The sequence below is a fragment of the Sinohyriopsis cumingii genome, chromosome 6 (genome assembly GCF_028554795.1).
Source record: "Sinohyriopsis cumingii isolate HCF-2022 chromosome 6, ASM2855479v2, whole genome shotgun sequence".
NCBI classification, from domain to species: Eukaryota; Metazoa; Mollusca; class Bivalvia; order Unionida; family Unionidae; genus Sinohyriopsis; species Sinohyriopsis cumingii.
Genome location: NC_142966.1, coordinates 75,712,000 through 75,726,011, shown reverse-complemented (window position 1 = coordinate 75,726,011; position 14,012 = coordinate 75,712,000). Strand labels below are relative to the sequence as shown.

The 14,012-nt window shown below is 39.3% G+C and overlaps 1 protein-coding gene across 1 annotated transcript in view; it reads right to left on the bottom strand.

Annotated features, from left to right (window-relative positions):
* The window catches only part of LOC149797235 (uncharacterized), a 66,458-nt gene extending 62,021 nt beyond the window's left edge, over positions 1-4,437 (bottom strand). Inside the window, exons 1-2 of the mRNA XM_089960734.1 lie at positions 4,289-4,437; positions 1,554-1,735 (exon numbers count right to left, since the gene is read on the bottom strand). Of these exons, the coding sequence (XP_089816860.1) occupies positions 1,554-1,713 (160 nt within the window). The 5' untranslated portion in view covers positions 1,714-1,735; positions 4,289-4,437. The remainder of the gene's footprint in view (positions 1-1,553; positions 1,736-4,288) is intronic.
* Positions 4,438-14,012: the final 9,575 nt, after the last annotated feature.

Below are 14,012 nucleotides of genomic sequence, written 5' to 3'. Positions count from 1 at the left end.
GTCTCCTCACTACATTCAACAGATATGGACTAATAATAGTGTTCAAATTTCAATGGATCCTCCAAGTGACTCTTGTCAAAACTGTGATGCAGTCTGAGGATGAAGTATTCTCATCTTTATAGAAAAATGAATACACATCACATTTGGGAATGATCATTTGATTGGGTGGGTGGGGGATAATATTTTCAACTTTAATGAGGCTTTACAGGTAATACAGCAGTAACAAATGCCTCAGTATGGGTGTTAATATGTACTTATTAACACATATCAACTGGGCAAACACAAGTGTGTGCTTATTATTGTCTTTCAGTCAATTTCAGGGCTAAAATCAATATGACAAACATAGGTCAATGAATGGTTATCATTTTAACAAGGTAATAATAAAAAGAACTAATCTGACCGTTCAATTCAGCGTGGTGCTCCTATTTCAAAACACATGTACAAAAACACAAAAGTACGTATGTCAATATGTTGCTTGCAGTACATGCCAAGAATTAAATGCACCCCCCCAACCCTTCTGCTGACATGTTTCACGAAAGTAAAATTCCATCAACGTGGAGTTCTGAAATTAATTTGTGTTGGGCTTGGTATGCTTTGCTGATACATAACTGCTTCCTAATTGCCTTAAAATAATCAAATCAAACTTTAACACTATTCTGACAATGAAATAAGCAATCTTTGATTTTTTTAAAATATAATGCAGAGTAAAATCCAGCTTCAAAGAAATGCTGACATGGTTCACAAACATGTTAATAATCAATAACACAGATGGCCTAAACATTCTCATTCAGGGCAATGACGCGTAATAACTTGTTCTCCTACATGCATCTAGCATATCTTTGATTTACCTATACTGGGTTGTTCCACTCCGAGATCTTATCTATGCTAAATAATACAATGGGATCACCCACTGCAGTCTCCAAACACATCTCACTAGCTACTGTCAGCCAATTCCGTAATATGTAAAATTGTGCTTTATGTCTGACCACTATGCCTTTTAATTGTTGCTATTTAAACTGCCCAAATGATAGTTTTACATCAGCTCCAATCACGACTATTTACCATTTATGCATGCTAATGTAATAGGTATGCACTCAAGAGGTGGGGTTTATTTTTCTTTCTGTATTCAAATATTACTGAAAACTGTTTTTTAAACATGATCCTGTCAGGAGGTTTGAGAATACAAAATCATTTTTATATCATGATACGCCATGTTACAATCTGATTAAAATCGTATCTCCACTTCATGTAGGACAATGAAGATCTAATTTCAATAAGATTGCACAATATTAGGGCAGGTATGTCAACATCATGAAAATACATTCTGGATTTCAGTGTGATTAAAGTTTACACAGTCAAATAAGTTTTTATAGTCTGACAAGCCTGACAGGCACCACACTTAGAATACAGGAGGGTCCCAATATGAAATCAGAGGGGGACCAGGCATTTTGCTACTGAGTTTACAGCAATAGACAGACCAATGTTATCAAATATTCCTGCTATGGTATATAGATAGTTTGCCCTAGCCAAAACTTAAAGCAAATTTGACTTACTGTGTTTTGTCTTAAAGAGCTCCCATGACTCTCCAACTATCTTTGCATGGATTTCATTGGCTGGCTCAATTTCAAACCAATGTACATAACTGAGATCTCCTGGTGCTGCTGCCACCAAATATGCTGCCACAACAAGTGTTAGAATACTTGCATACATCATTATGGTCTTCAATTCCAAGACTCTGAAAATACAAAAACATAATAAGTTTTCTGGCTACTGTACATGAGAATGGCAAATGAACTATACGTTTTACCAAAAGATTTTTACCATCTTGAAAAAAAAAATTATGCTGACCTTCCATGTGCTCGGTACCACACATAACCAAAGTGGCAATTAATTTAGCAGTCATTGTTCAAACACTTGTCCAAATTTTCATGTCAAAGTGAATCCAAAAGTGACATTTAAAAAATTTCACGATTGTTGCATCAGAAACTAAAATAAATTTAGTATACAGTGGAATGCATAAAGTCTATTTGCAGTACCAGGATTCTCAACAGAGTTTAAAATCTAAAGTTCATGACTCCCTCCTTGGAACAAATAAAGAGCCCCAGCTCTAAAAATGCAAGACCCAATGATAATGCATTTTTTCCCTTGCAATAATTCATCAAGTTATGAGTGTATTGTTGGACCACTAACACAAAAGTCATCGGACTACTAATGCTCATTAACTGTACCAAATTTTGTACTACTGTAAAGAAGGAAAAAGTAGACCACTGAGAACAGTGATAACTATCTTGTGATGCAACAGCTAGAAGGAATCCACTAAGAGATTTCATTTTAGTTTGGAAAGAAAAATCTGACTTTGATGAAGATTTATGACAATTAACAAGGGAATTTGTACTATTTTTCTTAGTTAATGTCGTCTATGATAAAATGCAGGTGTTCCAAACACCATGGATAGCTAATGCTTACTAAAGTTAGGTGTTTAAGCACACATGCATATGTCTTTTGCTCAAATTAATATGTGCCAGCAATCAATTAACATGTGTCTTAACTTCCTTGTCTGCTAAGATCTAACCTATTCATCTTTACCTTCATCCTTTACAATCACTAGACCGTTGTTTGATAGTCAAAAAACTACATGACTGATACTTACTTTCTATAAATGGGTCAAATGCAAGAGAAGGGTGCCAATCCCATAACTTGTATGGCTTGGCAGTTGGATTTTTCATGCATCCAAAATCAAAATATGGCATACTTTTATGCAGATTTCTGTGTCTCAGAGAACCTCAAGTACTTACATATTTGTAACAAAAGCTGCATGTGAAATAATATATATCATTAACTCTCACAGCTATCACAATGATATTTATACAAGTACTGTATACACCGTCAAAGGCAACTTCTCATCAAATCCGAGTGCAAACTAAAGCTACATGTACAAATCAGTTTTTGGACAATTTACATTACAGAAGCCAATGTCATAAATAAGTGTTACATCCAACAAGGTTTCCCAAAAATTTCATCCTTATTACAAGTTGCCTACGTTACTCAATTCTGATACAGCAGACTGGGTGCAATTTATTTCCATATAATGCTAGTTTCTTGTTGTTACTGTGTAAAGAAGATGAACATTTTGGGGTTGAAAAAAATTGTGCAACACAAGACACCAATGGGTTCTTTGTCCTACTAAATTCTCAATGCCAATAAAAAATATCTAACTGAGGTTAAAGAAAACCAATATTACTAGCTTGAAGAATAAGAACAATGCATAAAAACAAATGACGAATTAGTTGGTAGTTGGAGATGTAACTAGACAATGTTTTCACAATAAATCATGAAATGCATTTGAGGATCCTCCAAATCAATCAACTTCAAGCATGTATATGCTTGCACAACATTTTAATGGTCTGTGGTTATAAACAAATATTCAAATATCGTATATCTCATGCAATAGCAAGCACTATGGTGGACATCACACTGTCTTTCATATGTAAATATCAATCAAAACATTCAACTTACCCAGTCCCAAAAGAATGAAAAGCAAAGTTCCGACTGAATCAAGTAACACAAGAAAGCATTTAAATAGCTTTTACTTATCAGTGGATGACACAATTACCACGTGACCTGCCTAGCCAATTAATCCTGCTCACGATTCCCACTCCCTAGGCTACTAAAAGTGCGCATCGGTACCTACTGTCACAATAACGGGGATAAGGTCTTGTGACTTAACTTTATTGGCACCTCACATGATGAACAAATTAAAAACATCACATGAGTGTCACCCAGTATGTATTAAACGATCTTTTTTTTTTTAATTATTCCAATACATTTACACTCAACAAGCAAAGGTGAGTCGCACACACCAAGACTACTAGTGAGTGCTGCAAAGTCCGGAGACATCGACCCTGATATTTACGTTTTAGGTTGTCGTCTTGAACAGATCACTTATGGACATTTTTTAAAGGGAGTACTGAACAGCTCCCAGACAATGAAAACCATTGATCTTACATTTGTTTTAATAATCCAAGTAATAAAAAAAAAAATTAAAAACCGCAAATTCTCAAATACATTGCAATAATGGTTGTAAGTGTTACATCATGAAGGCGTGATCAAATTATTTCAAAGTACAATGGACCATGATTTACTGTTACACCACGAAATTCAACATGTGTGAGGACGTAAATTCATGTATAAAAATAGACATCTGTATATATATGGAGATAATATGGTAAAACTACAGGCCTACTGAACAATATAACAACATCCGAGATTAAGATAAAATTTCACATACCTCTGACCGTCCTGCCCAACAAACAATGTGATGAAATCACGAGACTCCTCACATGATTATGACAACATTTTAGACCGGTGCTCATATGATTCATAATCTTTTCCACAGGGATAATAAGTGAAAGAAACCAGTCACTGAACTTACGGTCATTTAACTGACACCTCCCGGAGTTATGTAAAGCCAAGTACGATAACTTTTCACACTACACGGTTCCTTTGTACCCTAAGTTCGCTAGCACAAAAATAAAGAACGAATGAAAGAAGGAAATATGAGAAAGTCTGTAAAAAAAAGTGCCCTCAATAAAAGACGATTAAGATATTTCATTTTGAAATGTTGTCAATAACAAACAGAAATGATATTAATATAAATATATAATTCATAGCACTTGCTGAGAACGTGAAGAAAACAATGTCATCAGTCGCAAAAGTAACTGATAAGACAGTAGCGTGTTGAACAATGTTAAATATTATTAAACACGTATCCGACTCTGCGGATACAATTAAACTGGATGTATGTCTAAATAAATGATGAACTTTTAACGATGGAACCAAATTTGTAGATACCGAAGATTCTGACATTTTTATTTAAATAACAATTAAAGTTGAGTTAAAATTAGTCGCTTAATTGTTTATATAATCCTTTAGCAAATGACCATTTAATTATTTAATTAGGGGTGGGGGAGGATGACATAAATCTATGTTTGTCTCAACCCGCATTGTTAATTCATTGTTATTGAAGAGATATGTAGCGATAAAGTTGCACAGATGTACGATCCCGAAGTCTATTTGGAAACGCTATTGTATTGTGGGCAATTTCATCTCCATATATTTAATCGGAAATATAGTTGTTCATACCTGCTATATTCCAAGACATTGTTGAAGTGTTTTGTGGATCCAAAGAGTGTTTTTAGGTCCCAAGGGGAGGGGGGGCCAGGGTCAGTAGGCCCTAAACGTGATCTTAAATGCGCGTTTGTCCAAATGACAGTAAGTTGCCTTTTCATATAAGCCTGTATAAAAGTATTGGAAGTTCAAATTTGATAAGCAAATAACATCTGTTTTCTTTGAAGCATTTAATATACTTACAAACTAAAAATTTCTGGAACACTTTGCTTCGTACAATAGCACCACACAGGTTTGCCCACATTTTCATAATCACAACCTCACATATATTAAATAAAAAACTTTTTTGTTAAAATGCCAAGTTTCAGTCTTTAAAATCCTTTGCCCATTGAACAGATGAACAGTCATGAACTAGATGCAGACAGTTGACTGTTTTCTTAATTAGAGTCAGTCTTTTCTGCTCTCAGTAGTTTGGTGTGGGTGGGATTGAGCGTAATACAAATAGTATTGGTGTTTTTCTTGGTGCTCATTTGCGATTGGATGTTACTATTGTTTAAATGTACCTGATGATCTTGTTGAATTTTTCCCAGTATAAGAAATGATCTTTCTACATCTCCATTACTGTATGGGAGTAGCAAACATTCTGGGTGTTGTTGTTATATCGGCTGATGTCGTTCACTCCAGAGTGACTAATGTAGATATTGTGTTTGCAGCGTTGTGGAAACAATAAAATGCTCCCACTGACTGCCTCATAAAGTCAAACTCCGTCTAGTATTTGAGATATCTGATTTTGCTAGGCTCTGCTTGTTTTGCAGATGACTTATTCCTAATGACAGCTCCATTTCGATAGTAGTGATAGGAGGCACTTTAGCCTCACGTAGACTTCTGTGTTAAAAAGGGTCCGGACACTATGGCCTCAAACTGTAATTGAACGTGGGCCTGTTTAGACTCAACAGGAATTGACGTTACGGTAGTGGACACTGGCAACAATGTTTCAAAAGGCTGACCTCAACTGGGCGGAACAATAGCAACAATGTTGCAAGTGGCTGACCTAAATAGACGCTACCCTAAGTAGAGACAAATACAGTAGAGACATAGACACATATAACACATAGACATATATTGAAGAACATCAATATATCATACAAACAACTACAGAACCGACTAAAAAACAATTTAGGCAAGAAAGCAAATCTTTTCGAGGCATATGAGTGGTCCTTAAAAAAAGGCCTTTGGGTTTCTTCTGTTCTCATACAAACCCCAGATATACTATCCACACAAATGTACGCGCACGCATACAAACACACACTCTACTCTCCACAGAGAAGGAAAGGGTAAAAAACCAATATCTACTATCAAAAATACCACAATACTTACTATCAAACATCCAATATCTACAATCCCCCAAAGCGTACACGCAGGCATACAAACGCACACTCTACTATCCACATAAACGTACGCGAAAGCATACAAACACACACACATATCAGTAAAGGAGTGAGAGTTTATTGTCACACTGCTCCACACTCATACCAATTGGCAATTTGAATAGTGTCTTTTCTAGAGATCTGGGTAGCCCTTAAAAGGGCTGTTTGTTTGTGGACGGAGATTATGGCAATCTTGTATTGTCTGATATTGCGTCCCCGTCTGGCGACAGGCTTTCACACAGAACAGGGTCTGTTTCTTCGGAAAGAGAAGGAGAACTCTTTCGTGTCCACACGGCATTCGACGAAACCTTAGTCTGGTTCTTGCTGTTGTTGTTGCTGTTCTCTCTACTTCTGAAGCCTGTACTTCTCCGTCCATTCTTTTTTTCTGATTTCCTCTTTGAAGACCTCTTCTATCAAGTCTTCGGACACTTTCAGCATCCTGACATTCTCTATCGCTTCAGGTTTGGGTATCAAGCTTTGTCTGACACGATGCAAATGCACGTAGCCTTCGTTTAGTTTAGCTAAATTAGAAGTCATCTTCCTAGGTGAACGATTCAACAATGGATGGTCAGACTGGAGATTGCCTCGCTTTATATTGTTCAAGCGCCTACATGACAGAAAACATCCCTACGATTTTTTGTTGGGTCGGAATACTATAGAGTTGAATTTGGGATGAGGGATAGAAAGAAGTCAAAAAGCATGTATAATGATAAAAATTGAAAAGAAGCGACAGACACATTTTTTCAAAATACTACATTTTTTTTATTCAAACAACTAACAACCAACAATTAACCATAACATATTTTTTTCAAACAAACAAACACTTTTTCAAACAAATAAACAATTTTTGGAAAGGTTGCCAACGTTGTGAAGAGAAGTGAGATTTCCACTGATAGAAGTCATTGGGCCATTGATGTACACTACGTTTCCTAGCTAAAGACAAGAGATAGCCATAACGGTCACAAAAACATCCATCTAGTTTGCCACCATTTCTAGAACAGTGACGATCAAAATAAGTCCCTAAATGTTCTAAAGAATATCCAAAACTGCATTGATGAAGAAAATGCACACAATATTGTCCACACTTATGGAATCAGTGCCTTGTATTTCACATTATTGAATTGTGTCGTCTAAAGGTGGTAATCCATACGAATCAAAATACCCCACACAACCTTCTTTAGGAGAGTATACGGATACCCATGGGGTTCCTGTGAGATAACTGTCGTCCGTGTTGATGACATAAGCTTGATGGTATTGAAGTTTGCATCTTTAGAACACAACAGATAATACAGTTCACAGGTATACATTTTTGTGTTGTTGTTTTATTTTCTCACAGGTAATGATAAGTCATCAATTCCATCCTGACTTTTTGCTTGAAAATCTCTGACAAGTAACCGTTTCTTCGCTTCGTCTCTGCACTCTGGGCTAAGAGAGTTTCGATGTGATGGATCTCTAGAGCCATCAATGGAGAGGAGGAATGATCACGCAAGTCCTTAAACCACTGATGCAACACGGCTTCTTCTGAGATGATACCCCAAGCGTCCTCCAGATACTCGTCCAATTTTTCTTCTTGACTCATTATCAGACATTTATCTTGTTGTATTTAACTGGGATGATCATACTGACATTCATAGCAATCTTTCTTTGATAATTCCGTAATTTTTTTTCTGCCAGGTGTTTGGCAAAGCAGGAGATTAAATGTTGTTCTTGTTCTGAACCATCTGGACCTCATCACCAGGTCTTCTTCGTCTTTGTCTTGGGGTTGTGCTTCCACGGTATCCTCCCATTCCATTTCCATAGATTCTTCTCTATTCAGAAAGGGATAAAAGTCTTCAATAATTTCTAATAGTCCAGAATGACTTCTCCCTAACTATTGATTTCTATCGTATTGTCGAATTCATCATACAAGATGACGTTCACGTGTTGTTAACGGGTATTGGCTTTACAAACTGATGTTTCACACGACTTTGGCCGGATTGTATAGGGTCGCTACCTTGGTCTGGAGTGAAATAAAAGGCCCACAGAGTGTAACCTTCTTCATAATCCTCGTACGTAATGCCGTGACTGGTGTTGGTTCCATACTGTCCCGTGGCTTCGTACAGAGACAAGTACGATCTCCGGTAATTCTTCTTCTCGTCACTAAAGTCAGGTTCGATAGGCCTGGTACACAAGATTTAGACATCTCGACTGATTTCGATCTTGGACGAGTTGTAGTGCTGAAACTCAAAAGGAAATATTCGAAGGCTCCTTTGAAGGCTGTATTTTTGATGATACCAATGATCAAACGTTTGGGTAACTGTCCTTGGAACAAATGATCTTCGATCATCGATTGATGCCCAGCGGGAATGGTAAAAGTTCACTTCCACGCGTCGTATCGGATACTTGGCGGTTGTTTTGCTCAAATTGTGACTGATGTAGTCTTTTTGTGCCTTGTCCTTTCTGTGGTGTCAGGAAAACAGGAATGAATTACTTGGCAGAGTCCATGGCATTTATAGGAAGTTCTCGTCGGCCGAAAATGTCTTCGCCCATTTGAAGCAAGACATTTTTACCTGCTTTCAAGAAAGCTTCTTTGGGGTTTTGCTTGTCATGATGACATTTTGGAGAAATTCTTTGCCGTATGTAAATGCGGCATCTTTCAAATCGTGCAACCCTCTTGTCACCATCGGTTTCCAAACTGGGTCCAACAAACGAAATGCATATTTCAGCATATCTCCTAAACCATGTCCTTGCTGTCGAGCGACGCCTCGGTACACTGGATACATGACTTACAACTCGTTAGAGAATCGTTTTCGAAAATAGAGTTTCACCGTGACTTTCCCTTTGGGGAATATTTTTGTCCCAGCTCTCTATTTATAGCAATTTTGACAGTGTTAAACGGGTAAATAGTGAGCATGTACAAATTCGCGGTGAACGTGATAGGTGTTTCTACCTTCCTGGTCATTGGTCGTGGTAGAATCTATTTTGAAAGGAATGACACGAAGTAACGGTACAAAGGTGTGTCCCACTACGTTGTAATCCACCACATCAGTATACACAAAGATCAAATTTAGTACCTGGTTCAGTTCTACAGGGGATCCAAAAGCCCTGTAAAAATCCATCCTACTGTTGATCTTCGGGCTCAGATTATGTGCTACCATCTGATGATGTTCGCCCAAACTTTCAAGAAAACTGTCATTAAACCTGATGGACAATGTTTCGGTATCCTGAAATTTCATCACGGAGAAAGAAGAAGAAAGTAGGAGGCTGAAACGTGATTTACTGACGACTTGGCTCAAATTCATGACAGCGATTTTGAAGATGGCACTAGTGACCCTGAATCCAGACCCAAGGAGTCTAAGCCAGTATCACCCGGAAAGTAATACCACATTCGAGAGAGGGAAAAACGCTCCTCTAGAATATTTTGAACTACGGCTTACACATACACGGTGAAGTTTAAAGATTTAAAGTCCTGCGTACCGGTGGAGAAAGCAGAAGAGTTCATCACCAACGTATGGGATTCTTTGTTAATCACACTGAAACGATAGTGTGAAGCCAAAGAAGACGATCGCTTGAGATTTTCATTCCTCACGACAATTTTAAATCCCCTGTTTGGATCTAGTTTAGCAGCCCATCAGAATTCACACCTTCCAAAGTCATCGACAAGATTCAACACGTGCAACAATCCATCGACAAGTTTCACATCACCGATGGAAAAGAGACACTGTCCATGACCCGTATGACTCTTCCCCAAGTGACCGGACTCAAAAAGATGTTTTTGGTGGACGATCTTCGCAGCACCAAGAAGAGCCTCGTTCCAATTAACAATCCTCAAGATCATATGTGTTCAGTCCGTGCCATTGTTGTGGGACGAACGTATGCTGACATAAACGACACTGTAAGATGGAAAAGAGCCTGGAAAACAATTCGACAATCGGACCGAGCCAAACAACGAAGAGAAGCAGAACTCATTTTACTGCAAGCGGGACTATCCAAAGACACACCCTGTGGCATTGATAACATGCAAAAATTGCATGAAGTCTTGACTCCAAACTACACCTTGAAAGTGCATTCTAATGACGTCGGCCGACCTGTGTTGTTTCAAGGCAAAGATTTTAAAGACGGAAAATACATTCACGTCTATCATCACAATGAACATTTCGATGCCATTACCAGTATCACTGCATTCCTGGGATACGGTTAGTACTGTGAGAAATGAGACTATCGCTATAATAATCGAGAGCAACACAAGCATTGTGGATCGAGATGCTCAGGATGTTTGGCCTCTAAACCCTGTCTGGACGAAGGACAATAACGAGTACATTGCCCTGCTTCTCAGCTCAGTCTTGTCAGTCCAGCCTGTTACCAACTACGACGAAAAGTGTCTGCCAACTCCAGAGATTGTGCCCTACTTGTGGACCAGGCATACCAATAATGCCAAGGCTCAAGCATGTCCAGGAAAGAAACGATGTCACATTTGTCACCAAATCCTGGAATTGCTACATTCAACAATACCGTTCCAAACAAGAAGAAGAAGGTGACCGAAGAAAGGGAATTTCATCTTTTCCGATTTCTAATGCAGACAAGAGACTGTCACTCACATTCCTGCTTTCTATGTGGCTCAACGAGCGTAAGATAAGCGCATACAAGAGCCTATCTTAAGTCATTGCTTTCACTGCAGCAAGATTTATGGAGGACGTGAAAAATATTTCTGGGACCTAACACGGTAGCCAAATTAGACCCCATCGACAAGACGTGAAGCCAAGAGGACATCGAACATTACGGAGATTGTCATCGCCATGTCATGGTGATGACTCACAATTTCTGGGGATACGATGGACAGTTTCTTCTCAGATACTATACGGAACAAAGTACAGATCGCCCTAAAGTCACTTTGAACGGAGCTAAAATTATTTCCATGCAAGTTGGACAAGATCAGTTTAAAGATTCGATGAGTTACATGGCCATGCCATTGAGCCGAATGCCTTAAACGTTTGGAATGACAGAAATAGCCAAAGGCTATTGTCTCACTTTCTTAATACCGAAGCCAATCAACACGCATTTCTACCCCATTCGCCCGAGGCTCACTACTACGACCCCAACAACATGCGTACCGAACGACGAGAAGATTTCTACACTTGGTATCAGACTCACTCCACAGACTCCTTCGACATTCAGGAAGACATGTTAAAGTATTGTCAATCCGACGTGGAAAAGTTTGAGAATTATTCGTGGAACACGGAGGGATCGATCCATTGAATGAAGCCTGTTCCATTACCAATGCATGTTCCTTAGTTACCGCCAACGATTCATGCCCGAAAACACCCTGGCTGTCATCCGCCCTCAAACGACCAACTTTTTTCAAACGTTGATACTCGGTCAAAGCCCTACGCTAGCTACATTGCTTGTGCGACAAGGAAGACAAATGGATTCAACATGCCTGCAGAGGTAGAGGCAAAAAGACCATCGGACCGTATTCGGTGGATGACTGACACTTAGAAAATATCAAGATAGTGTACGAGTTTAACGGATGCTTATTACACGGATGTTCCCTCTGCTACCATCAACGTGACACTAAAAATCAGTTTTTCAACGGACCATGGAAGACTTGTACGAGGACACTTCTCAGCGACTTTTGAAGTTAGAACAGCAAGGTTACGAAGTGGTGAATAAGTGGGAACACGTGTACAATCACCCTTACAAGCTGGTGGACCCACCTCACCCGCGGAATAGTTGTACGGAGTACGGACGAATGCCACCTGTTTGCTGTACCACGCCGACGAGGAGAAAGGAGAAGAAATCAAATACTTGGATGTGTGTTCGCTGTATCCTTACGTCTGCAAATATTGTCACTTTCCCGAAGGGCATCCTCAATTGTTGACGGGACACATCGACCTGGACAACATTCGACAATACGAACGATTGATTAAATGCAAAGTCTTGCCTCCCACGGACTTGTACCATCCCGTTTTACCTCACCATTACCAAGAAAAACTGATGTTTCCCTTGTTCCGAAACATGTAGTCAAGACCGACCTTGTAAGCACACCCAGGAAGAACGCGAATTGACGGGAACGTGGGTCAGCGTTGAACTGTTCAAATCGCTGAACCTGGGATTCCAACTGTTAGAACTGTACGCAATTTACCACTTTCTCAAAACACAAAAATGCCACAAGAGAAACGAGGCTTTTTCGCAGACTACCTGGATGCCTTTTTGAAGATGAAAAAAAGATATCACCGGGCATCCTTCCTGGTGCCACACTCCGGAAGACTAAAAATAAATTTAAAGAGAAATACTAGGAGTAGAAAGGCACCATTTAGACCACGTGGAGAAAAAGGAAGGATGTTGAATTGTTTGTGGGGTAAAATGGCACAGCGACCGTATTTACCCAAGACCGAGTATTTGCCCGATCCTTTCCGCTACTTCCAGATGATTCACGACAAAACTAAATACATGAAACACGTGGACATCCTTCGTGAGGATTTAATCTTAGTCAGTTACGAAGAAAAACTGGACTTTGTAGAAGCCGACAAATTTTGAAATGTAATCATTGCGGGTTACGTAACAGCCATAATCGCTTAAAATTGTACGAAGTTTTAGAACTGTTAGGAGATCGCGTCCTGTACTTTGACACGGACAGTTGCATCTACGTCGATCGCCTGGGTCAGCTCTACCCTGGCATCGAAGGAGACCGTTTAGGAGCCTGGACGGACGAGCACCCCGACAACTAGATTCTAAGTTTTGCTAGTGATGGTCCTAAACATTACGGCTAGGAATACCGAAAGAAGCAAGGAGAAGTGCACACCAAGTGTAAAGTGAAAGGATTGACTCTCAATTATCGCACCAGTCGAGTTATGAACTCTGGCGTGCTCAAAGAAGCCTTGCAGTTTGGACAAGATGAAAACTGTAAAGTGACCACCTACGAACCGCACAAGATTGTACGTCTACCCACATACCAAACGTCAGTCGGCCTTTGGAAAAGGTGTATCAAATCGTGTTCCAGGAGCGAGTACGGCTTCCCAACCACTTCACGTTACCGTACTGACCCGCCGATATTGGTCAGCATATAAAGGGAAAACTTCCATGACCGATAGTTCAATTTAACTACCAACGTCTTTTGAGAAAGATGAATACTTTTAAACTGACATTATTCAAGTTCTCCGCTTCTCAAGTGGAGTGCGAAGATGTGCCTTCCAGATTGCAGGGATGCCGTACGCTGTGATATTAGCGATTCAGTACCACATCATGGGAACTTTGCTATGACTACTACTACTACTACCATACCTACCATGGAAAGTAATATTGTGCCTGTCAAACCTGACGGATGCGAAAGCGATACCACTCGTTACAGAACACCTTATCACTTTACTGGTTTACATTGTCAATGTCATCCTCCACATTAAACCATTCAGCTACCACCCTATGGATTTCATCCAACCCTAAGTAAACTCCTGCGGATTTCACCGTACCCTAATCGAAATG